The 26,166-nt window shown below is 43.2% G+C and overlaps 1 protein-coding gene across 6 annotated transcripts in view; it reads right to left on the bottom strand.

Annotated features, from left to right (window-relative positions):
- The window catches only part of Dclk1 (doublecortin like kinase 1), a 274,218-nt gene extending 248,506 nt beyond the window's left edge, over positions 1–25,712 (bottom strand). For 4 of the 6 annotated variants that reach the window (XM_051157154.1, XM_051157152.1, XM_051157156.1 and 1 more), the window contains exons 1-3: positions 25,473–25,700; positions 20,486–20,890; positions 6,430–6,776 (exon numbers count right to left, since the gene is read on the bottom strand). In XM_051157154.1, coding sequence (XP_051013111.1) covers positions 6,430–6,776; positions 20,486–20,861 — 723 coding nt within the window. In that variant the 5' untranslated portion in view covers positions 20,862–20,890; positions 25,473–25,700. Of the gene's footprint in view, positions 1–6,429; positions 6,777–20,485; positions 20,993–25,472 lie in introns of all 6 variants that reach the window. The other 2 variants (XM_051157160.1, XM_051157153.1) reach the window with 2 other exon arrangements.
- Positions 25,713–26,166: the final 454 nt, after the last annotated feature.

Here is a 26,166-nt window from a genome sequence, read left to right as displayed (position 1 = left end):
AGCCACAGCCAGACATTGTGCAGAGACCTTGAAGCATTCAGCCCTAAATGGGATGTCTTCATCAAATCCCTCCCCTCAGAGCTCAGGGAACCCTGTGGAAGAGGAGGCAGAAATAGTGTAAGAACCAGAAGGGATGGAGGACACCAGGAAAAAGAGGCCCTTTAAATCAACTGAGCAAAGATCATATGAGCTCACAGAGACTGAAGCAGCAGGCACCAGGCCCGCACAGGTCTTCAGCAGGTCCTCTGTGTATATATTTGGATGTTCGGTTTAGTATTTTTATGAGACTCCTGAGTGTGTGAACTGAAAAAGTTGGTCTCTGATTCTTGGATCTCTCTTTCTTCTCTTGGTTTGCCTTGTCCACCTTCAATGTGATGGTTTTTTTTTTCTCTCTTACTATATTTTTTATTTTGTTATATTTGGTTGTTATCTCTTAGAAGCCTGTCCTTTTTTTTTTTTTTTTTTTTCGTTTAATTCAGTCTACGTGTCAAGCTCCAAAGGAATTGCTTGGGATCCACATAGGAAAAACAACAGCAGCAACAACAACAACAACAACAACACGGATTGTCCCTTCTACTATCCAATTTACATTCCATTTAGCCTGTCCTTTTCTAATGAGAGACAAAAGGGGAGTAGATCTGGGTGGGAGGGAGAGAGGCAAGGAGCTGGGAGGAGTAGAGGAAGGGGAAACTAATTGGCATATATTATATGAGAAAATAATATTTTTAATAAAAAGCGAAATTAAAAACAAAGACTAATGTTTCAAAGAGAAAAAAGAAAAGAAGAGAAAGTGTCTATAATGTTGATTGTCAATGGATTTCCAGTTCCTTTAAGCCAGTGGTTTTCAACCTTCCTAATGCTGCGGCACTTTAATATAGCTTCTCATGTTGTCATGGCCTCCAGCCATTAAATTATTTTTTGCTGCTACCTCATAACTATAATATTGCTGCTGTTATGGATCATAATGTAAATATTTTTGAAGATCAAGGTTTGTCAAAGGGTTCTCAACCCACAGGTTGAGAACCTCTGTTTTATACCTTCTGTTTCTCCTGTGCCCAAAATGTGTATGTGCTTGTGACAATCCTAGAAGCCGAGTTTTTGTTTTTGATGATCTTGAAGTTTCAAATGCTATGGCCCTCTCACTTTTATGTGAAGAAATAAATGGTTGATGTCATCGCTCTGACTGCCAACATGCCTTCGTGGGAGACTAAAAGCTAATGACACTGAAGGCTTGGACAGTTACAAACTGTTCTCAAGACAGGCTTTAAGAGGAGGGGTTCAGTTTAATGAAAGCTGTTTAATGGCACATAGGTACACAAAGCTAAACATTTTTGTATTATTTAAGTTCTGAAAACATTAGCAAAGCCATTCTTGTGCTTTTCAATTATCAGTGCAACTTGCCTAAAAGTGTCTCCAGACTGCCCAGACATGGTAAGGACAATCCCAAGCAATGCTGACTCTACCATTCCTCGGCTTCTGACAGGAAAATACAAATGTGACACCACTGAAGAGCAGCTGTTCTCAGCACCTGTGCTGTGCCCGACACAGACAGCATGGTGTTTTCTGACCTAAGAAAGCTATGAGAATATGCATAGTCCCAGCAAGAAAAGATGTTTAGTAAAAAGAGTAAAGCTCCATCTTCTTGAAAGAATCCACATAAAACTGTTGATCTTGCTTACATAGGTGGCTTGGGAACAGGTCTGTTTTTTGGTCACTGTCAATAATAAGCATTCTGCATGATGAAATAATATTTGAAGTTTGATATCTATCAACTAAAAGAGGTCAAAGAGATGATCTTAGTCTCCCCTCTTTTTTGCCCAGCTCATCAGGGTAGCCATGTGTAATGATAATTCAATTAAAGGGTGTTTATTTTTTAAATTCCAAGTGACTAGGACTATCAATTTGAAATGAAATACAAATACAACAGAAAAAGAACTTTTGCTGTAGAAAAAAAAAAAATCACGATACTGCCACACACACAAAAAAAGACCATTTTCTCCTGTCCATCCTCTGGACAGGACATCAAGTCCAGAAATGAAATGAGAATTATGGAACCAATTCCACGTGTCCCAGGGCAAGGACATAGCATCAAGCAGCCTGAAAAAATGAAACAGTGAACCAGGTTTCCACACAGAGATCTGATGTAATGTTGAAACTCCTTAGTTTTTACTTCACTGTCCAAAAGAGCCCTTGTTAACTGGGTCGCTGGACTTTTAAACGTGTTTGTACTGTTTTGTGTGCCTCAGTTGGTGGGGAGTCAATGCCAGTCCCCACAAGTAGGGACACCTCTTTGGCCTAGTAGCCTCCTAGGCTGCACCATAAGAAAACCACTTGAAGCTCCTACTTCTCACTGGTTTTTCCCATCCACTATTCTCAGCAGGCAAGACTGTGAGATATAAGATCCTTGGCACTAAATATGTAGGCCCATGGGCTGAAAACTACCTTCCAAGTTCCTTGCTCTTTCATTTCTTGCACACATTGAAAATGTCCTTCTGTTTTGGGCATCTTCCATGTTGGTTTCTCACTTGGAGGAATTGTACCTGGCAATAGTTGAGGATCTAAATTCAGAGCATGGGAGTTTTACTGACTTCCACTCATCCCCACTGAAGACTCTCAGAAGATGAATGAGGAAAACTCATTTGTGCATTGTAGGCTTAGATGTTTCACAATCTACTTTATCTAGGGTTCTTAAACACTTCAATGTCACTTCTAATCCACCAATCAGAGGAAGAGGAGCAAGAATGTTAATAGGAAAAGGGGATTGTGGGCCTGTTTAGATGTAGTTCCTTGGGTCAATTCCACTCTGAGTTGTCAGGATACCAGCAGTCCAGTCCAATACCCAGCACCAAACAGCAGCACCAAATCATAGTGGTAGCAAGATCCAGCAGAAACAGCAAGGCTCCACCAAATTGGCATGAGTCAGTGGAAGTGGCCAAAATCAGCTACAGTACCACAAAAAGTTCTCTGGACTGTTCTCTCTGGAAAGTGAAGACCAGCAAAGACCCCTGAAGCCTTGCACAGTGTAGCAATGCAAACGTGTCATCTAACTGTCTGTAGGCTTCTATTTATAATTTTTCTAAATATCATTTGCCCTCTTACATGTCCATTTTCAACAAACATCACCTCCCCTCTCACAAGACAGCTTCCAGCAAAACATCACATGACACAACTGAGTTTTTAAAGAAACCGGAAACTTCCACTTCCGTGTATGGCATGGAGAAGGACAGAGGCAGCACCTAGCAGCGCACATATGGACTCAATGGGCATGATGTGCACTGATCTCTTCTTCGGAGTTGGCACTTGCACAGTGTGTTCACCATTCCCTGCACCTTCAGTATCCAGTATGTCCCCATATCAGACAGCAGCCACCTCCCCGCAAGGCTAGATTTCAGTGGGAGCACATTCCACACTGAAGGCCTGGATACTCTCCTGCTGACAATTATCTCTTGCCATCTGATTCAAACACTGGTACTGAGGGGATGTTGGTGAAATTACTGCTGTCTCCTGGCACTTGTCTTACAGGACTTTTAAGAATATGGGATAATTGTGGTTTTTTTAGTATATAGAATAATTTACAATTCGTTTCTGTTGTATAGGTAGCTTTAAAAAAAATCTTATAATAGCTTGAGATAAGGGATGGAGAATCCTCCAGAAGATCTTCTATTGTACAGGATTGTTTTAGCTATTCTGAGGCTTTTTTTTGTTTTTTCCAAATGAAGTTGAGAATTGGTATTTCAAGGTCTGTAAAGAATGTCGTGGGCATTTTGATAGGGATTCCATTGAATCTGTAGATTGCTTGTGGTAAGATACTCCTGATCCACAAGCATGGGAGATCTCTCCATTTTCTGATATCTTCTTCAATTTCTTTCTTCAGAGACTTGAAGTTTTTTTTTTTTTTGTTTTTTTGTTTTTTTTGTTTTGTTTTTTTGTTTTTTTTTTTTTTTCATACAAGTCTTTCACTTGCTTGGCTAAAGTTACACCAAGATACTTTATATTATCTGTGGCTATTGTGAATGGTGTAGTTCCCCTAATTTCTTTCTCTGCCTGTTTGTCATTTGTAATCGAGAGGGCTACTGATTAAATTAATCTTGTATCTCTCTAACCAATTATAATTCTCATACTTCAACAGTTCTGTCACATACAGTTTCACAGCTGAGACCATAAGAGCTCTACAGCACAACAATAATAATAGCCATGTCTTATTGTGGTTTTAATGATGCTCAGGCACATGTTTTCCAAAATCATCCAGTTCAAAACCAAGAATTGAATCCCAGTCTTTGGGTACTAAACATTTGATTACTTCCAATTATACTAAATTAATCACATTGACTAATTCATAACAAACTTAGCCATTATAAAATATTGACATTCGGCGAATTCAGAAAAGAAGAAACCCTTGAGAACTTTATATCAAATCTAGGAGAAAGTAAATGACTAGTTGATGAAAGTATTCACTGTAGCACTGGCCCCTGACTCAGGGGCAATTTTGAATACCCCAAGTTCTAAATGAGAAAAGGCAGAAGAGGAGGAAGAAAGGGGGAAGGGAGGAGGAACACTCATAAATAATTCCAAATGCTTTTGAATTAATTAAGTTAACACACAAAATAAGAGGTTTCATTATAGATTCTTACCTATGTTTATTCATCATTTTGTTCTCATTTGTTCCCCTCCCACGCTGTCCACCTGTGTCCCCTGGGCTACCCATTGTTGGTCCCCTCCCTCCACCCACACGGTCCTCTATTCTGCTTCATGTACATGGCGTTTGTTTGTTTGTTTGTTTGTTTGGCATTTTTTGGTCTTTTTTTTTTTTTTTTTTTTTTTTGTCTTAAATTTTTACTTTTTTTTCTGAAAACAGGTAAACATCCACCTTGAAAAAAATCAGCTCAGGAAAATGGAGGACTATGGGATGGTTGTCAACCTGTGATGTGCTTAAATGTCCAAGTGTGTCATTCTTCTCCTTGTTGCCACCACAATTGACAAGCCTGTGGTACACTTGCTGGCCAGTGACATACAGATAACATTCAGGCCCCTTAGGTCTGTAAGATAGAGATTATTACCCCTCCGATCCTTATCTACATGCAAGTTTTATGAGCCAAGCAGAACATGGTCAATACTCACAGACAACTGGCACGCTCCTGCGTTCCTAATGAATTTTAATAAGTTAGGACATTTAAATGGATCCCTGGGGAAGTGATCCCTCATGACTGACACTCTTTACACTGTTAGCATCTATTCTCATTCATGAAGTTTGGCAGTGTTAGCCTTCAGGAACTTTCATGACAGTCCTACTTAACACAACGAGTCTCTTCATTATGAACCCAGCTTAGATTTTAGGACGAGCTAAGCATACAAATCCTTCAAATCGCCTTCAACTTATAAAAAGTTGTTCAAAAGAACTGCATTAAAAACTATTTCAAGGATAGTTTCTGGGGAAGTGAGATGGTGTAAGGGTAAGAGGCCTCTGGTAGGTTGACCATGCTCCGGTGGATGATCCCATACCCGTGTGTGTGTGTGTGTGTGTGTGTGTGTGTGTGTGTGTGTGTGTGCGCGCGCGTGCGCGCGCGCGCATGCGCATGCGCAGCACAAATCAGATTCAGTGGGTTATTATAAAAAACAATAGAGGACACAAAGTTAGAAGGGTGAGAGGTGGGGGTGGATCTGGGAGGAGTTAGGGGAAGTAGGATGGGATGAATATGGTCAAAATACACTGCATGAAATTCTTAAATACTAATAAAAATATAGTGCAAAAACATACATCTCCAGCAAAGGTAATAATGTTGAAAATGACTGTTGTAAGCAAAAGGGCACCGTTAAACTGCACATGAGTAGCAAGCATGCCATGCGTATTATCAGCATGGATTTTTTTTCCCTGTAGTTCCCCTTCTGTGTGCTGGCAAATCTTCTTCAAGTAGTCCAAGTGCAAACATACCATTCCTTAGCTAGATTTTAAAATCTCTACAGTTCGATCGAACCTGACTAATGTATGTTTCTGAGACATAGAAGCACACAGTGTGGGTTAGCTCAACAAACACCTCCTATTTTACCCTGTCAGCCTAGGTTCCTCTCAGCATCTTAGTCATCTTTAAGGTTCTAACGGGCCTTAAAGGACATAGGACAAATTTGAAAACAGAAGTCAGAGCAGCACTATTGTGCTAAGAAAATAACTACTGAAATAATAAAAGTAATGAAAATGATTTACTCTTCAAAGACAGCCCCCCTCTGCTTTGTTTTTCTTTATTAAGATAGTGTTGTCTGGTATCAACATTCAACGAATCTCAGATCAACAAATGTTTGTTAACTAGGTAACCCAGTCCCTTCAACTAGCAACGAAGCATGCGCTTGAGGTCCCCACTGTATGCCAGGTATAGCCCCTCCCCCAGTTTTCTGGCTCTTGCCCATAAAAATCAGTCCCTCAAGCTCCGCCCTTACCTGCTTCCCATCCAGGGTGTACAGGCGCTTCACCACACCCGAGTCCAGCTTGATCGCGTCGGTAATGTCGGTGAGAACCTGCTCGAAGGAATGGGCCGTTTTCTTGTTCAGCAGGATCCTGACAGCCTTCCGTGGCTTCACCCCACTTCTGATGATGGTGACCAGCTTGGGCCGAATGAAATCTTTATTCTCCCGAACCTCTGAAGGACCCCCCTTGGCAGTGGCCAGCGAAGACACTGCCCGGGAAGCTGAGGTGGTCTTGACGTTCACGGACCAGTTGGGGTTCACATTCTTCGTGTACTCTAATTTCTTAAAGGGCTCAATGGAGCCGCAGACGTAGCTCTCCCCTGAGGAAGAGAGGGAATTTCAAATTACACCTAGGGAAACCATTTCCTTCCCCCACACTCATGTCTTTCATTTCTCCTTTCTACGTAGAGGCAAGAATCGCCTATGACATTCAAATCAATGGAAGAATGATTGAGAATGAATTTTAAAAAGACAAAACACCATTTCTTATTTCTAGTATCTTTCTTTTGATGGAGACTGGCATCTTGAGAAGAAAAAACAAAAACCAAAGCATTTCCCTCCCATCAGCTGCTGATAGCAATGCTGATATACACAAATCAGCTTCCTGAGGAAAAAGAACTGGAATTCAAAATGGAGATTTTCTTTTGATATTTAAGGGCACTTAAATTTTCAGCAAACTTTAAAATTAGAAGCATGAATATCTGGTACATGAGATCATATGAAATCTAAAAATGAATCTGTACACAGCTTCTTAAATAAGTTTGATGAGAATATAATATAAAGATTCTGTTTAGCCAGATAAAAGTATAAAAAGCTAGCAAGAATAATCACCTTTCTTTTCTGTTGTCTACATCATACTGACAGACCCACACACAAAAGGAAGTCAGTTCAAAGCTGCTGAAAATGAAGAGGATGACTAGCCTAAAAGCTGTAGTTTCACAAATGCAGTCTAATATCACAAAGTGTTTATTAGCATATGACTTGAGAATATGCTAATGAAGTCATTGGCCTGAAAATATACAGATTATACGCAAGAACACAGCACAGGAGCCGAGAGGCAGCAAACTATGAGCTAACTGATTCTAAAAGCATGTTTCACAGGATGAGGTCAAAACACCACAGAGTTAAAGCTTGTATCACAGTCCTCCCACCGCCACACAGAGGCTTCGTTAGCAGAAGCTGAGGAGCACAGGTGGAGTGGCCCAGGCCTCATCCAGCATAATCCGCTTTCTGTTCTCTTAATTCATGTTTTTAAATGAATATTTAAAATGTGGCAAGCATGCAATGCCACAGAATTAAGCAGCCACGGAAAAATAGATCAGCCAGAGTCGCAAAAATAAAAAGAGAGTTGAATATGTGTCTAAGTTTGCTTTATATTGCTGAGATAAAACACTGACCAAAAACAACATGTGGGGAGAGAGTTTAGTTTTGCTTCTAGCTTGTAGTATATCGTGATGGGAAGTGAGCGCAGAAACTCAAGGCAGGAACCTGCAGGCAGGAACTAAAGCAGAGGCCACAGAAGTGCTGTGCACTGGGTTGTTCTCCATGGTTCGATCAGTCTGCTTCCTTACACAGCCCAGGAATACCTGCCCAGGGGTGGTACTGCTGACAGTGAGCTGGGTTCTCTTATATCAATCATTAATCAAGAATATGCCCCCACAGATTTGATAAAGGCCATTTGATGTGTCATTTTTTTAATTAAAGTTCCCTTTTCTCAAATAATGCTAGCTTGTATCAAGTTGACAACAGACAAACAAACAAAACTAACCAGCACAGAATGTGTGCTAACGTTTATTTTGCTAATAGTTTTAAACATTTTTCAAACATGTACTTATCCCCCATAAGAATGTGTAAAACTAGAAACACATTTATCCAACCCTTTCATTAGCAGAGTCTGATTTATGCCAGGTATATTTTCCCAGGATCTAAGTGTGTGTGTGTGTGTGTGTGTGTGTGTGCGTGTGTGTGTTATACACAAATGCGTATACATATATGATGGTGTGAAGGTGTGTTTTAAATGTTTGAAGGATTATGAACTTATCAGTAGGAAGAGATATGTGGAAACTCGGGCTCAAGATTGTACTATGTAAGTATGTGACCTTTGACCAGTCCCTTAGATTTCAGGGTATTGGTTTGCTCAATGAAATGTCACTGAGTTCCTATGGAGGTCAAATTAGAAAGCCTGAAAGTGTTGCTTGGTGAGAGAACATAATTCTAGCATGCACATAGCACACAGGTCTGGGCTCAATCCCTAGTACCCACTCCCAACAGATAGTAGAGATGAGAGTGTCTCAAATGGACACTTTCTACAAGTAACTAGAGGCAGATTTACTCTTAGCCATTCAGTAGGCTGGAGAGGACAATGTAAAATAAGAAGTCAGCCATACAGCAGACATGCCATTTCACCTGTAATCTTCACCACAGCCTATGAGTCCAATATTAGTATGCCTCTCACTGTGGGGCACACTGAGGCATAATTACCTAGGTAGATTGTTCAAGGTCACATGACATGTAATGATGAAATCAAGAATCAAACAGTAATTTGGTCTGACTCAGGAATTTGTGTTATTACCCATGATTCCATGTACCTACATGTGCCTGTGAGGAGGACACCTGTGTGAGCCTAAGGTAGAAGAGAAACTGTCCTTCTTAGAGTTTTGTTGTTTGTTTGTTTGTCAATTTGATACAAGCTACAGTTATTTGGGAAGAAGAACCTTGGATGTGAGCACACCTCCATCAGATTTGCCTGTAAGCCAGTCTGTAAGGGGATTTCCTGATTGAGGATTGCTGTGAGAGGGTTCAGCCCATCGTGGGTGTTGTCACCGCTGGGCAGGTGGTCCTGGGTTCTATTAGAAAGCAAACTGAGCAAGCCATAGGACAAAGCTAGTCAACGGGATTTCTTCATAGCCTGTTTTAGTTCATGCCTCCAGGTTTCTTCCTTGAGTTCCTGCCCTGACTTCCCCCTCCTTGGCGGACTACAAGATGTATACTGAAATAAATCCTTTTCTCCCCACGTTGCTTTTGGGGACTTGTAGAGAGTTAAGTTGTAGGGAGATGAGGCAATTTTGCTTTTTTCCCCCCGTTGTTCAAATTTTTCTACAATGTTTACTGTAGAAGTATATATTTCTCTTTCGGTCCCCAAAACAGGTGAGATTATTACTTCAGTGCATGGAAGTCTTGGAAGAATGTATACATCAAAAGAAAGGAGAGAATACATTGAAGAACTGTCTCCATCCGAACTAATAAGGCTTGGTGTCACCTCGGATTTAAAAGGTAAGAGAGGGGAGAAGATGCAGGTGATATTAAATTAGGTGCATCTTACTCCATTCAAGCTGCTACATCAGCCATGGGCTAGCTTGTTCGCAGATGCCATTTCATTCTGGAGGTTCTAGAAAGTAGGCAGCCTCATATGGAAATTCTGCTGGAGCCATGGGGCCCTTTCTTTGCAGATGGCACCATCCCTCTGTGTCGTCACGGGAGAGAATGGACAAGGTAGTTCTTCTAGCACTCCTTTAGCAAGCAAGTGGTTCTATTTGTGAGTCCGTCCTTATGACCCAGTCACCAAAGTTTTCATCTCTTGACACCATTGTGTCAGTGGTTAAGTTTCAACATAGGACTTTTGGGAGTTCACAAATTAGTAACCTAGCAGGTGGTGACACCACTCAGTACAGATCTGTGGTAAGAGAACGGAAGCAAGTTCTGGAGGGTGGCAAAGAGGATTTCACATTTACACCTCTGAGTCTGAAGAGACTAAGTGCTCATTTCAGCTGACTGCATCCCAGCCGTTAGAGTGCAGAGGGGAGGTCTGGCTTACGGAGCCAGGTCATTGTTTAATAGTGGCCTTGAAATAATGAGAGACGGTAAAATTACAGAATATGATTCAGAGGCAGGAAATGGAGGGAGGGCAGCATGTCTAAAGAGTGGCAGATAAAGAGGGAAATAGAAATTCGTAAATGGGATGCCTCGGCAATAATCATGACAGATCTACTGACAAATTCCAGATGGTCAAGGAGAGACGCTATGTCTACAAGGACGCAAAGGCCCTCCTACATACTTACTGCCAAGAGGAGCACAGTGACTTTAGAATAAAGATTCGCCTTAAGTTGCTGGCTCTGGGTAAGACATGTGTCAGAACTTTTCTCTGAAATAACACCCTCAGCAGGATGTAGAGTTACTTCTGTGGTATCCCTACACCAAACACTCAATACCAAAAGGCAACCATCGGACCAACCAATACGGGCCTCCTGCAAGCTAATGGAGGAGTATTCAAGACTCCCAAGAACTGTCAGCTCTTGGCAGAGGTAATAGAGACATGGCAGCTAAATGCAGTGTCTGGTTGTCCCAACCTCTGTGGGAAAATGGATGGGCCTCAGATGCTGCGTCATGCTGCTCTGCCTACTGCGTGAGGATGCACACCTTCCATTATGGAAGCCGGTTAAGGGAGGCCAAGGCAGCCATCTTGTGATACTTCTGTGAGACCAAGTTACTTTCTACATGAAATATCTGCAATTTACACAAAGATTTGATTCTAAAAGTAAAATCTAATCCTCAATTCATGGATTACATCAATATTCTCTCAATTAAAATGCTTTAATAAAAATATAAGAAAATGAGGAGAAATGACTTCTTGACTTCAGAGCACACAGCATACAGCACCCAGGAGGAATGAAAATAAATCCATAGATTGAAAGACCGGCGTATATAAATTTTGCATAAATTTGCATGAAAGAACACACAATCAACAAAGTCACTAAGTTAAGATGAATATAGAAAAAGACCACTCATTAAAACAAAGGGTTAATACTTAAATAAATCCTGTGTCGGTAAAGATGGTGCCAATGTGGCAGAAAAAATGATTAAAGTTGCAAAACAAAAAGCATGGGAAAAGTATAAATGCCCCTTAAACACATGAAGTGATAGAAATTAAAACCATAACAGGATAGAAGTATTTTTTGATAGATTGGCAAGCGGCAAGACATTTAATAACATTGTCCCCTTGAAGTGGTCAGAGTGCACTGAAGCTACCCTGCTGGATAGGAATTCTCCCGTAGTGTTCTACTCCAATAATTTTCAGTGTATTCATTCTAAAAATCACCCCCAGCATCAATGGCAACATATATTCCAAGTGTGCTCACGGAAAAATTGTAAGATGCTGTACACATCGCCAAACCTCACCAAGAGAAGGCTGGTTAAGTGAGTTAAGGTTTATCCGTATGAGGGAGACTGTGGAGTACATAAAAAGGACATACTTGTTCTAAATGTTACTGATAGGCAAGGGTCTCCAAGGTAATAATGGTATATGAAAAGCAAGGTGCAGAACTGGATGCATTTAAAGTTACCATTCTGGGTTGATTACATGTAGATTGCAAAATGTTTGCTAACACTAAGAAAGAACTAAAAGAAAAAGAAAAAAGAAAAAAAGCTGCAACTACTATACTTATTGCCTCTGGAAACTTTTATGGAATGCCTGTTTTAGAACTTTACAGAAATTAAATTTTAAAGTTTTGTCAGAGAGAGCCCCAAGGAAAGTAAGTGAGTCGCCAGAAGTGACAAAGTTCCTCCAAGACAGGAAGAAACCCATCCTGGGAGACAGGCAAGCAGAAGTCAGGACAGAAGAGAAATCGCTTAACTGTGGGGTGGGATACAGATACAGTTGATTGGACAGAGGCCTTCCTAGAGCTACAGAGTCAGGCAACTTCCAAAAAGAGAGGCCAAGACACAAGTGGGAGCTGAGGGGGAGGCAGATGCCATCCATTCTAACAGCCTGTCTCATACACTCTGACTTATTGATATCCAGGGACTCAGTGTCTGTGTCATTTGAATCCTGAGACGGAAAGACGCTGGCCTCTCACACCTGCCGTACAGCTGTGAGTGCAGGGGAGGAGCCAGCCAGTCATAGGCTAGGATCCTGCTACCTCTCCCAAAAGTTGGAAGGATGTGGATATGGTACTCCAATTTATCCACAACTGTATCCTTAAAGTAGAACAGAAATGGCTCAAACCTGGAGGAGGCCATACTCCAGGTGAGCCACTGCCAGAGCAGAGCTGCCCTCCTTAGTGGGCACCATGACTTGTGAAAACATGCCAAGACCATTTTGAAAGCAAATCCTTTGAAATGTCACCTTCAATACACTCTTCAGAACATTTGTGCACACACACGTGTGTGCAAATATACACACAGATACAGACTCATATGCATTTGTTTGCACCACCACACACTCACCTGTTATATAATTTGAGCTCAGCGCTTCTCTATCTATCAGTTTGCCTCGAGCACACTTATGCATAATGATCAGAAGCTAATAATAAAACAGAAAGTGTCCACACCATTTATAAATAAAGCCTGCATTTGTCATAGTTACTTGGAATTTTTAGCCTGAGACCAAGTGAGAAAGAACAAACTTTAAAAAATAATTGCAATCCAAACAGACTCGTCACTGCATTTAAATTAAAACTCCAACATTGTCATACTGGGAGGGTAAATGGAAAGCTGATATCATAAACTGATGTTCACATGAATTAGAATGTGAAGTGAGAAATATGGGCCCAATGAGGATGAAGCAACCTTTTGCATTTTAATGGGCTAAGCAAAACTGTAATAGGCAAAAAGCAAATATCAATGAATTTCCAGCTATTTAAACACTAAATGCAGCTGCATGCTAATTGTGAGTATTATGAATTAGAAAAAGAATGAGCTGGAAACTCAAAAAAAAAAAATGTAGACCGGCACACAGCAAGAAAAAGGTATATTTTTTAAAAGCTAAAACAATGTTAAACATCAAAATATTCCATCAGCAATTGCTTTATTGGGGGAAGTGTTAAGAGAAAAATGAAAAGATGACTTTGGGAGCTGTAAAGTTAGCTCAGGGGTTAAGAGCACTTGATGCTCTTCCAGAGGACCCAGGTTCAGTTCCCAGGACGCACACGGTGTCTCACAACAGTCTCTAACTCCGGTTCCAGGCCATCCAACACCCTCGTCTGGCCTCTGCAGGCACCACACGCATAGTGCACATACATATGTGCAGGCAAAACACTCATACATGTAAAATAAACATTTTTAAAGATGACTGTGTTTCTGGGATCAGCAGTTACAATTTTATAATTAAGTGAATAATAAGAGCATTTGTAAGAACAAAAACAGAAGCATTTGTCGGGTTTTTTTTTTAAGAAACAGTAGAATAAAAATATTTCATTGAGATTCACTACCAAGGATAGGAATAAGTAGTTTTTAGATAAATTTATACTAGAATATCTGCCTTGCAAGTATATCAGAAGACAATGAATATATTGAAACAAGCACAAAGGCGCCTTTTGTAGGAACTAGATTCACATCATAATGCATCTTAGTGCCTACCTTACTGGATTCAAATCCTATCACTACCATTTCCTGCTGTGCAATTTTTCCCTTTCAGGATCATTGCGCAAGTCACAAGGACTTACACACTCAAGAGGGCTCTGAGGTTGAACACATGCTCAGTCAGTTCAGCCATCATAATTGTCTGCAGCCAAGACAACAATAGCTTGTATCATCTGTGAATAGTGATACTTAGACTTCCTCATTTCCTTTGTGGATCCCCTTTGATCGCCTTTTGTTGTCTTATTGCTCTAGATAGGACTTCAAGTACTATATTGAAGAGCTATGGAGAGAGTGGGCAGCCTTATCTAGTCCCTTATTTCAGTAGAATTTATTTGAGTTTCTCTCCATTTATTTTGACGTTGGTTATTGGCTTCATGTATATAGCCTTTATTATATTTGTGTATGTGCCTTGTATCCCTGATCTCTCTGAGGCTTTAAACATGAATGAGTGTTGGATTTTGTCAAATGCTTTTTTGGCATCTAAGGAAATGAGGATGTGTTTTTTTCTTTCAGTTTGTTTATATGGTGGATTACATTGATGGATTCCCATATATTGAATGACCCCTGCGTGGCTGAGATGAAGCCTACTTGATCCAGAGCTAAATAGAGAATTTTCAACAGAGGAACATCGAATGGCTAAGAAAAATCTAAAGAAATGCTCAAGGTCCTTAGTTATCAGGGAAATTCAAATCAAAATGACTCTGAGATTCCATTTTACACCTACCAGAATGGCTAAGTTCAAAAATTCAAGTGACAGCACATGCTAGAGAGGATGTGGAGAAAGGGGAACACCCTTCCATTGTTGATGGGAGTACAAACTTGTACAACACTTTGGAAATCAATCTGGTGCTGTCTCAGAAAACTGGGAATAGTTCTACCTCAAGACCCAGCTATACCACTCCTGGGCACATATCCAAAAGATGCTCCACCACACAACAAGGACATTTGCTCAACTATGCTCATAGCAGCCTTATTCGTAATAGCCAGAATCTGAAAACAACCTAGATGTCCGTCAACTGAAGAATGGATAAAGAAACTGTGGTACATTTACACAATGGAATAATATTCAGCTATCAAAATCAAGGAAAATTTGAAATTTGCAGGCAAATGGATGGAACTAGAGAAGATCATCCTGAGTGAAGTAACCTATATTCAGAAAGACATGCATGGTATATACTCACTTATAAGTGGATATCAGGCCAACATAGATGTCCTCTGAGAGACTCCACCCAGCAGGAGATGGGGACAGATGCTGGGACTCACTGCTGGACTCTGAGTGGAGCTCTGAGAGTGGTATGGAATAATGGGGGGGTGAAAAGACCCAGAGGGATCAGAAGCCCCACGAGGTGACCATGAAGGCGAGCAGATCTAGACAGGGCAGTGGGGCGTTGCACAAACTCTTGTATCAACCAAGGATAATTCATGCAGTAAATCTAGACCACTTTTACAGATATAGCAAATGGACAGCTCATTCTCCACAATTGTGAGGAAAGTGGAGACCGCCTCTGACATGAACTCTGGTGCCCTCAATTTGTTCACTTCATCTTGGTGGGGAGGCCCAACAGGCACACAGAGGAAGGAAGGCAGGCTATCTGGATGAAACCTAATAGGCTATGGTTATATGGTGGGGGAGGAGGTTCCCTCCTGTCAGAAGTCTAGGAGAGGGGAATAGGGTGGAAGAGGAAGGAAGGGTAAGAACAGGAAGATATGAGTGAGGGGATAGCAACTGAGACGCAATCTGAATAAATTATAATACATAAAAAAATTAAAATCCTATAACATTATTTGTGAAAAATCTCAAAAATAAAACATCTACAGCATTAGGCTGGTTATACTCTGAGAGGACCAGTACTGCCTACTATATAGAAGACCCAGTGTTCTATACCCAGCCCTACAAAAAAAAGGACCAAAGTAATGAGCAAGTAACCAAATTATACAAAGTAGAATCCTTATTAAAGGAAAAGGCAAAGAAAATGCACCAAAACATGGCTGAGGGCCATTTTGTCCATCAGACTATGGGTAATTCTAATTTATCTTAATATTATCTCATTTACATGGAAATTCTTTTCATTGATTACATATTAATCTGTGATGGAAAATGCCAATTAAAAATTAAATCTCCCATCTGTTCTTTTGTTTTTGAGGGCATGCTGTTTCCAGCATAGTTCACATTTAAAATTGGTTTTTTCCAAGTTCTATCTTTTCTGAAACTGCTGGAGTTTTTTGCTTAATTTGGTTGCAGGGATTTAAGCTAATCAGAGAAATCTGCCACAGCATATTGCTACCACCACCAAGGCCCTCATTTCTGGAGGTTCAAAGCTCCACAATTGGGGTAGACTCTTTCCTTGAAACTTATCAGTTCATCACCATTATTTAAATCCATCAGCCGGTATTTCCTCTAGTCCCTGGCTAACCAAGGAAGCATCTAGAAGATTTAGGTCAGGTCATCTTACTAAGGTGGTGAGATCTTTCCAACAGAATATCTGTTGTTCCCTCACAGGACAAAGCTACCTCTAGTAGCTCTCAGAATGCTCTCAAATTCCCAAATTGGCAGATGGATTTTGTTTTAGAAATCATCTTGTGAGTGTTTCACGAATAGGTCCTCAAAGCAGGAAGCAATGGCCATGATGGGCATCTCACAGTCTGGTTAGACTGCTGGGAAAATTAAATTTGCTTCGCACTTTACACAACTGGAGCCAGAGGTGACCGATGACCTATGGTTCTGTACACTTTGCTGGACATCAGAAGAAACGTGCTCCTTTATAAAGCATGGCCTGGGACTAAACTGGCCAATTGTGCGGTTTGTGTGGTAGTTTGAATGAACATGACCCCCATGGGCTCATGGGGAGTGATGTGGGTACTATTAAAAGATGTGGCTTTGTTGGAGTAGTTGTCTTGGTGAAGAAAGTGTGTCACTGGGGGGCAGGTTTTGGGGTTTCAGAAGCTCAAGTAAAGCCTGGTGTCACTCTCTCTTTCTGCTGCCTGCCTACCCAGATGTAGAACTCTTGGCTCCTCCTTCTGCACCGTGTCTGCCTGCATGCTGCTACAACTCCCACCATGACAATGGAAGAAACCTCTAAACTGTAAGCCAATCCCACCCAATTAAAAGTTTTCCTTTATACGAGTTGCCATGGTCATGGTGTCTCTTCATGCCAATAGAATGCTGAACTAAGGCATCCAGTTGCTGAGCTATCAAATCATTAACGGAACAAAGCTTTTACCAAGTCAGGTCTTGGAGATGCAGAGGTCAGCAGGACACCTTCCTGGCCACATGCCATAAAACTAAAGGAAGAAACATGCGTATGTTAGACCGAGAAAATGAGGAGTTATAGGCTATGTACAATGGCAGTGAATGGGTCCCAAAAGATGGAGCTGTGAGTTCTCACAGGAAACAAGGAAATGATGTATAGATGAGATGGCTTTTAAGCTGAATCTTGAGAAACAAGGGAGTTTTTGCTTTTCAGAGCCAAACAGTGTTGATAATTCAGAGAAATGTGTCAAATCATCGGGGTAATAATATTCAGTATGAATGAGTAGTGCCCGGCTCATATGAGAAACTATTCAACAAATGACAGTGACAATATTTATATAACTTATGATTAAATGGGTTACCAACATGTAGATATCCTTAAGGAATGCCGTGTACAACTGAAGAAGCAAGCAAATGAAAATAACATTCAGGTTGTATTTACAAATAACTATAAGTGTGTTGATAAAATACCATCACTGATAGTTTGTTTCAGCAGCTTAGTTACAAATGAAACAACATAAAATGGTTAATTCTATGCTCATCGTAAAACATAACCAGTAGTTACCAGTGGCCTTAGGGAATCCTGAAAACAAATGCAGAAGTAAGAATAGTATATTTAAAGCATTTCCACAGCTCAAGCTATTTCATGAGTGACAACCCCAATAGTATGGGGCACATGTTATTATACCAACTTTAAAAATGAGACAAATCCAGAGAATTTGATCTGCCAAGAGTCATACCTCTAGTGAGTGTTAAGATTCAGGATTTGCTCTTAGAAAGATTTCATTCCAAATATCATATTCTAGGCACTGTTACAGGAATTGTTTCCATGTGAAAAAGACACATTTACAAAGAAAGAGAGGGTTGGCCATCATTAAGTGGTCATGCTGAATAGTGGGCACCTACGTATATTTCAAACATGATTTTTCTCAAACCAAAGATAACCAAACAATTAAATACTTAGAATTTCAATATAACAATTGTCAGTAATTAGTAACTGCCATGGTTCATTTTTTTTGTCAAATTGACACAAATCTATTCATACCTGAGAAAAAGAAATCTCAATTGAGGAATTGCCTCTATCCGACTGGTCTGTGGATATGCTTTGGGGGCATTTTATTGATTAATATTTTATGTTGGAGGACCCATTCCATTATGGGAGGTACATCCTTAGGCTAGCCTATGCAAGAAAAGGTAGCTGAGAAAGGCATAGAAGGCAAACCAGTAAGCAGAGCGCCTATGTGGTCTCTGTTCCTGCCCTGGCTTTTCTTGGTGATGGGCAGTAATCTGTAAAACAAACAAGCCTTTTCCTTTTCCAAGTAACTTTTGGTCAGTGTTTCATCACAGCAACAGAGAAAAGAAACCAGAACAGGCACCAATCATGATGCAGCAGGCATTGTATTATGGTAAAATAAAGAGAAGAATGAGGAGGGATGGTGGTGACCAGCCACGTCATTGCTAGGAAGGCAGTATGGTCCTCAGCCACTTCCCACGTCATTCTTTGATCAGTGGGAATGGTGAGTCCAGATCAATTTTGAGTGGAAAAAAAAACAGAAGCAGCTCTGTCTTCAAGAAGCCACACACGTGACTCGAGGGTCGAATGACACATCAACTCAGAGCTATCTGAGCACGTGCTGAGATCTGAGCACGGTTTTCTACAACGCCATTAACCCACACAGGATGTCTTGGTGACTGGTCAGATACCTGAGTCATCTGAACTTGCCTTGGAAAACTCCACCAAATGTTTTTACTTTCCCTTGTATTTACCAAGGTCGTGCAAAGGACATGGCACAAAGCTCAAAGTTGACACCGAGAGACTTCATGTCACTCTTCCCCTTTAATTTGCTGGAAGTACCAACTTCTGAATAGAAGGAAAAAAGCCAAGGCTACAGGCGTCTTGGCAGGGCGACAAGCCACCAAAGAGATGTGAATTCCCGAAAAGTAAACACACACAGCTCAGGCTGCCCTACAACCGGCTAGAGTCCAGTCATACTGTGCCTGGACTGGCACTCCTGCCAAGGGACCAGGGGACTGCCGGGGGGAAATCACATACAAGACCCAGCCAGCCACAGAGGAGGAAGACAGGGAGGTTCTGCCTGGATGCAGCCATGCAACTGCAAGCCTGGACTCCAATTGAGCTGGATGGCTTGGTTGCTCCCTGCTACCTATAAAAGCCCAGGGCACAGCTGGACAGTGGAGCCTGGCCAAATCCTACGAGAAGAACAACGAATTGAGAGTGACACTGGGCCGCATTTGGTCTGATGACTATGACACCGTCTTCATCCTTGCCTTCGAAACTCAAGCTCAGAAAGACTTCCCCAAAGGAAGTTTAGGGGTCCTCAGATCCTGTTAGCATGCCCAAAGTCATTAAAGTCAGTTATGATTTCTGCGGCAGTGAAAGACTTCATGCTGCATTCAAATAATGGCGGGCCAAGGCAAACACAAACAAGAAGAGGCCAATGTATCATATGCACAATATCAAGCCGTGTCCCTGGAATGAAACTGTCCTATTTTCACATTAAATGTCCACAACAGATTATCTGTTAGCATAGACTGGATTTTAAAATAATATGAACAGACTAATTGCTTCCTGGTCTCCAATGCCACAGGAAGACAATAGCCCTCCCCAAGAGGCACCCAGTGAGGAACATTGTCAGAAGATGCCATTTTTGGTCACCACTAACTTAGCGTACAACCATAGACATACTATTTGAGTTTTCTGGTGTTGGGTCCCCAGTGATAAAAACGAATGAGTTATATACCTAGGTCCCTCTCTACTCTAAAAGTTCATATCCTTAGTTCAAGATCTTTTGAACAGCATGATCCAAAAGCTCAGTTGGTGCCTAGAAAAACAGCCCTGAGCAACCAAAGACACAAAAGTGGGCTTAGGCCCCTTACACAGATGTAGCCAATGGGCAGCTCCGGCTTCATGGGGGTCCTTTAGTAAGGGGAGTAGGGGCTATCTCTAATATGGCTGATGCCAACTTTTTGATCACTTCCCCCTGTAGGGAAGACGACTCGAACAGTCCTAATGTGACTTGATGAGCTGAGGTGGATGGGAGGCGGTGCTCCCCTTTTCTGAGTAATAGGGGAGGAGAGAGTGAGGAGAGGGAGGGAGGATAGGACTGGGAGGAGAGGAGGCATGGGGCTATGGCCAGGATATAAAGTGAATTAAAAAAATAAATAAAATTTAAGTGAGTTTTTAAGATAAACAGGACATGGGTTTGAGCAAGCATACAGAATGCTCTGGGATTTAACACTTTTTCCTTCTGCCTGTCATTATTTGGGGCTACCTGGCTGAATACCAGAACAGGAAATTTAAGCATGCTAAGCAGTAGAGGCCCCTAGACATGGGCTAAAAGACAAGTGACCCTCAGTAGCCTTAGTTGCCTGCAGGGTCCCCAGAGGTCCTCAAAGACTCACCTTCCACCAGCTGATCCAGGCTGGAGATCTTCTTAAGTCCATCGATGGTGTAGATGGTTCTCACCCCCTGGGGCAAATTCACATTATCCGAGAGAGTTCGGGTCAAATCAGCCAGCAGGGCCTCGAAGGATCTGAAGCGGTCTGGGGAGATGGCGTACACAATCCCTTTGAAGTAGCGGTCACCATTTCTGTAGAATCGAACCTTCTTGGCTTTCTTCTCAGAGCTGAGCGTCTGCAGCGTGCGGGTACGGTAGAAGCTGCAGTGGGCGCTGTGTGTGGGGCTGGGCAGGCCGTTCACACGGGACCCCCTGCTGTACCTCTGCGCCTTGTCCCGCTCATCAAAATGCTCCAACTCCATATCTCTGCCGAACGACATGACTGGCTTCCGTGTGGAACCTACGAGCCCTACAAAGAGACACAGACCTGGTTACCTGAAGATCGTGGGTTGAGAGGCTCTGAGAGCAGCTGGATGGAAACACTGCAGTGACTGGTGATGTATTTGGGTTGCTGAGTGGGAGAGCAAGAGGGGGAGGAGGAGAAGCAAAGAATGGAAAAAGCAGATCTCAGTGGTTAACCGGCGCATTACTCAACCTCAGTTTGGGTATACACAGATCTCACTGTTGCCTGCCTACCATCCCTCAGGCTGCAGTCACATCCTCTCAAGGTGTTACCCTCCCTATTTATAGGTAGAGAAACTGAGGCCTGGAACATTTCCTCTTAATTTTCTCCAAATAATAGAGTTGAGAGGTATTTCAACCAGAAGTACCCGGCCCCAACGCCCACACCCCAGTTTTGCCTGACTACAAGGCTCACTAAGAGCTGTGCCCAGGTAGTGTGTCAATCCTGCAAGCAGGTCGAAAATGAGCTTTTATGTACTGGGGGTGGGTGCGGGGAGGGGGGAGGTGAGAAGGTGGGGGGGTAGCATTTAGTGGTCAGACTGTAGGAGCTTTAATCAGTGTTTGCTTCTATCGCCAGGTGGAGAGGAAACTAAACCAATCCAGAGATCCCATCCACTTTTTAAGAAATTTTCTGAACACAAACATGTATCCCATATGCTAAAAAAAATGACTTCACCTCAACCTTTTGCTTGTGCTTAGTAATAAAACAGGATAAAAAGAGGAGATGACAAAAAGAGGGTGGGGAGAGGAAGAGGAGGGGTGAGAAGAGCTGAGGAAGGGAACAGAGGTAGAAGAGGGGAAAAAGAAGAGAACAACGTGCTTATTTGTCACCATTGTGCTCCTGTCCACCTACGGGTCCCTCTGTCTCTGTGCTTAAGGAAGTCAAGACATCACTCGGACTCTTGAACACACTTGACCCAGTACCAATTACATAACTGAGAAATCCACTTGAATGGCACCTGTCAGACTCCGTTACACGCAGGAGTAAGACACAACCTACTTCATTCTTCATATTAACTACCCATACATAGAAAGGTGGCGCGTGATGAGTATTGATTTATTAAATAAACCATGCCTTCTCTTCCTGACCCTGGCACAGAGATAACTAGTGGAAACAGAGCTACATTCTACCTGCTCCTGCAAGAGAGAGAGGCACCTGATTGCCGTATGATGAGCTTCTGGGCAAAAAAAAAGACCTGTACTGCCACAGGCTCCATTCTGCTTTCTATGGGGCCCTGCTGCCAGCAAGCTTCTTACTGAACAAATTCATTCTTGCTAGGAGTTAACTGAAAAAGACTTGGCGTTCCTGAAGGAAGGCCACTGTTTCAACCCTACGATCTGGAGAGTGGAAAAGCCTCAGTCAAGAGGACACGTTTTTAATGATAAGATGCCAGGCAAACTCAAATAGAATATAAGTGAGATAGAGATTTGACAGAAGAACCAAGCTTCCTGGGACGTTCCAAGTCACTGGTGTGAACTCAACAAAACTATCACTTACTGTTATGACTTCCCCTGCGCCTCAGCAAACTGACCCCTGAGCCACTCAGAGTCGGTAGAAGTTTACTGTTCAGTTGAATAAGTCAGTTTAATTTAAAACGTGTGTAACTGGGCATGAGGAGCCACCCTCAGCTACAAATAGCAAGTTTAAGGTCATTCTGGGCTACCTGTGACCCTATCTCAAAAAAACTCTAACTAGTTAGCAATTAACTAACATTTGTAATAAGAAAATGCATACACAAACCATAGCTAGAGATTGTACAGTCCAGACATAAACCAAGCAAAAGAAAACAATATTGAAGTCCGGAATACAGTGACCCAAGGATTCTGGGATAGGCTGTACAATGTGAGAAAAAAAAGACACAAATAAAAAACATCTTCTGAAACTCACATAACTCCAACAAGTCAGTTAGTATCATCAAAGCGAGGTCTGGAGAAATGGACTTATCCAGAGTCTCTAAGTTACACTTGAGGGAGTTGGAATTTCAAGTTGGATTTATCATCATTCCAAAGTTGGTGCTCTTGGCCCCAGCCCTGTGACACTAGGTCCTGATTCTATGGGAAACATGAGTTTTGAAGCTGTCACACCTGTCTAGACTTTGTGCTGGACACCTTTTTTCTTTTGTTAAGTCCACTAAGAGGCCTGAGAGCACAAGGGGGAGCACAAAGCGAGCACAGGTGATCTGGGAGCAAAAGAGAGAGCACAGTGATCTGGGAGCACAAGGGGGAGCACTCCACGATTAAAACTCTGTTTCCGTTCAGAGTATCTTCCCTTCAAACAGAAAAACTGCCCCTCATGCAGTTTGTAAAGTTTTTCATCTTTACAAAAGTTATGCCAGCTGTGAAGTGGTTTTGCTGATTTTTTTTAAGTAAATAACTTCAAAACAGTCACCACTTGGACCAGTCCTGTAGGCATTAGCTGCATAACAGAACCAAGATTCTGTGCATGGGTTGAGTGAGGAAGGGGCTGAAGAAGACCGACACCGTACATCCACTCATCCCCTCGCTAAGCTCTTCAGAACATCAGTGCTGGAGGCCACGGTGACTTTTGATTGCGTTTGTTTCCATTTTAAAGGCATGGGCCATTTTTCCTTTCCTGGGGGCTTCCTCCCAAGCTGATATAAGCCAAAAAAGGAAATAAACAGGGACCTCGCAAAGAGTGGCACAGTTCTGCGACGAGTGACAAGTGAAATATCAAGTTCCAAAGGCCTTCAGTGGTTCACAGTTGGCAAAAGCCAAGACGTCTTGGCAGCTGTTTGAACTGGAAATGCTTTTAGGAACAAGCACGCACACCAAGTGAGAAAGATCTACTCGAAACAGAGAAGAAAGTGTTTGTATTTAAGTCGCGGGTTCATGCAGGGTAGGCATGACATCTCCCACTTCCCATCAGCGGCCCCGATGGGGCCCACAAAGAAGAACTATGCTCACAGTGAAGTAGCTGTCAAGGCCACAGCTTTTACCAGCTGAAAAGGCAAAGCTCAGGAGACCCACGTTAGTCTTCCGGTGAGCGTGAGCGGTATGAAAACAGGTGCTCTCTCCTCGCCTCCACTGGCTCAGCTTTCAGAGTCTTAGTCATCCGTGTGAAGTAAGAACTCTAGAAGAAAATTCTCTGGGCTTCCACAGGTTCACGCTTCCTGCCGAGGAAGCTGGAAGGCACTTGGCTGGCATTCACAGATCATGGGTGGCTACAAGTCTCAGGATACAAGTGTAATGGCACCGAGGATGTTCTCAGAGCCCTCAGCCACAGAGACCACAAACCATGGGTGGGGAAGAAGATGGACTGTCTCTTACCAGGCATTTTTCTATAAATATTACAAAGCCAGAAAAGCGGTATTGCTCTTTGTGGGATTTCTCACCGTTCTGAGGAATATCTATATTCATCTTTCTCTGTGAATGAGCTCCAATTTCAGCAATTTAAACACACACACACACACACACACACACACACACACACACACACACACACACACACAATCTAGCATAAACCCTAGCTAGCACATCTGGAAACCCCAAGGCATATTTCAGCAGTCAGATTAGGAGTCAGGTGGATAGCAAGGCATGGAATAAAAGATACCCGCGTGCACCTCCTGAGTATGTGCACCACCCCAAGCCACATCATGGGATGTGAGCATCGTTCAAATTTTCTTACATATGACCTCACTTGAAATCCCTCCTAACCTGCATTCATACAACATTCCATACCTGAAACGCTGCCCTACTTTCTTTTCCTATTGAAAGGCGATATATTTAGGAACAGACATGACACGTTGTGTGTGTGTGTGTGTGTGTGTGTGTGTGTGTGTGTAACACCCTGCAGTGTGGCAGCTTAGCGCGTGTGCACAGTAACCTGGGCACACATTCACAGGTGCAGTCCGAGAGGGATCCCGTTTGAATGAACCCTTCTTGCTGCTTCTCTCACCCTCAAGGATTTCCTTGCCAAATCCAGCGGTGATGCCTCTGCAAACCTGGTTTTCAAAAGCAGCCTCTTTTGTGGGGCAATGCGGCGCAGCGTGTGCGCTCCCCCTAGGAGAAAAATGTCTTTTCCTCCCTGCATGCTTTTAGCACTGCAGGTACTAATTCGTGTACACGAGGCTGCCTGGCTGTCCCCAGAGGAACTTGAGACCATGCAGACTGCAGTCCCCATCGCCAGGCACATGCCATCCTCCTGGGCACTTGGGAAAGCATACACACAATAAGAGGCCAGGCCCAACCACTCCTTCTTAGACCACTTGGTCCCTGTTCCACAGCCAGTCCTGACAATGACAAGAGCCTCTCCCAGCTACTCCGCCCTGGTTCTCCATCTCCAACAACAAGGCAATGGAAAGCCTGGCGGGCCTAGCCCGCCAGACTCTCTATTTAAAGCCGGTGGCACCAGACAAAAGAGGCAGGAGCCAGCAGCCCTGGAGCCACGGACACACAACGCCTCCCAGCACGGCCAAACTAGCCAGCCCCAAGCCAGCCGCCTTTCGAGGAACAGCGGGCGGGGCGGCTGCAGCCCAGAGGGGTCCACCCTGGCCAGGGCACCCAGGGCTGCGGTCAGATGGCACCGACGGGCCTGCCCGCTCCTTCCCCAGCCCAGGCAAAGCACGCACCGGTCGCGGGTGGCCGCTGGGTTGTCTGTGGCTAGCTGTTGGTGCTGTCCTCGTCGGGCTGGGCGCGGCTGGGCTGCGAAGCACGAGTGTCTGGGCTGCGGCCGCTAATGCACGGATGCGCCGGAGCTAGTCCTCATTGAAATGCGGTTCTCCGCTCAGCCTCACTCCAGCCTCTCTCCCGAGGAGGGCGGTGGCGCGCAAGCTTTTCTTGTGTCTCACACGCTCACACTCCCTCCCTCCTCCCTCCTTCTCCTGCTCCGCCCTCCGCCCTCCTTGGCAGGGCGCGCCCACCGCGGCTGTGTCCAGGGTCCTCCCTCCTCTAGCCAGGCATCTAGCTTCAGTGATCTTGGTGATCTAGCTTGCCTGGACAACCCTCCTCCCCCCTGCTCCCTGCCAAGCCTCCCTAGTCCCTAGAAGGACTTGCCAGGGGATGGGAGCAAATTGGATGGCAGCCCAGAGCACGGAGAAAGAATATGAACAGAGATGGGTCTGAGGCAGGTCATGCTTAGGGCAGAGAGGTGGCCCAGAACTGAGGTTGCCTCCCTCAAAGGAAACCAGAGAAACAGGCCCCCTCCCGCCCGCCGCTGCCGCTACATATCTCACACACACACACACACACACACACACACACACACTTAGATCTTCTGATTTGTCATTGTCATTTGACACGCCCTTCCAGGACTAGGGAAGTTAG

This window comes from Acomys russatus, chromosome 15 (genome assembly GCF_903995435.1).
Source record: "Acomys russatus chromosome 15, mAcoRus1.1, whole genome shotgun sequence".
NCBI classification, from domain to species: Eukaryota; Metazoa; Chordata; class Mammalia; order Rodentia; family Muridae; genus Acomys; species Acomys russatus.
This window is presented reverse-complemented; position numbering and strand designations above follow the sequence as displayed.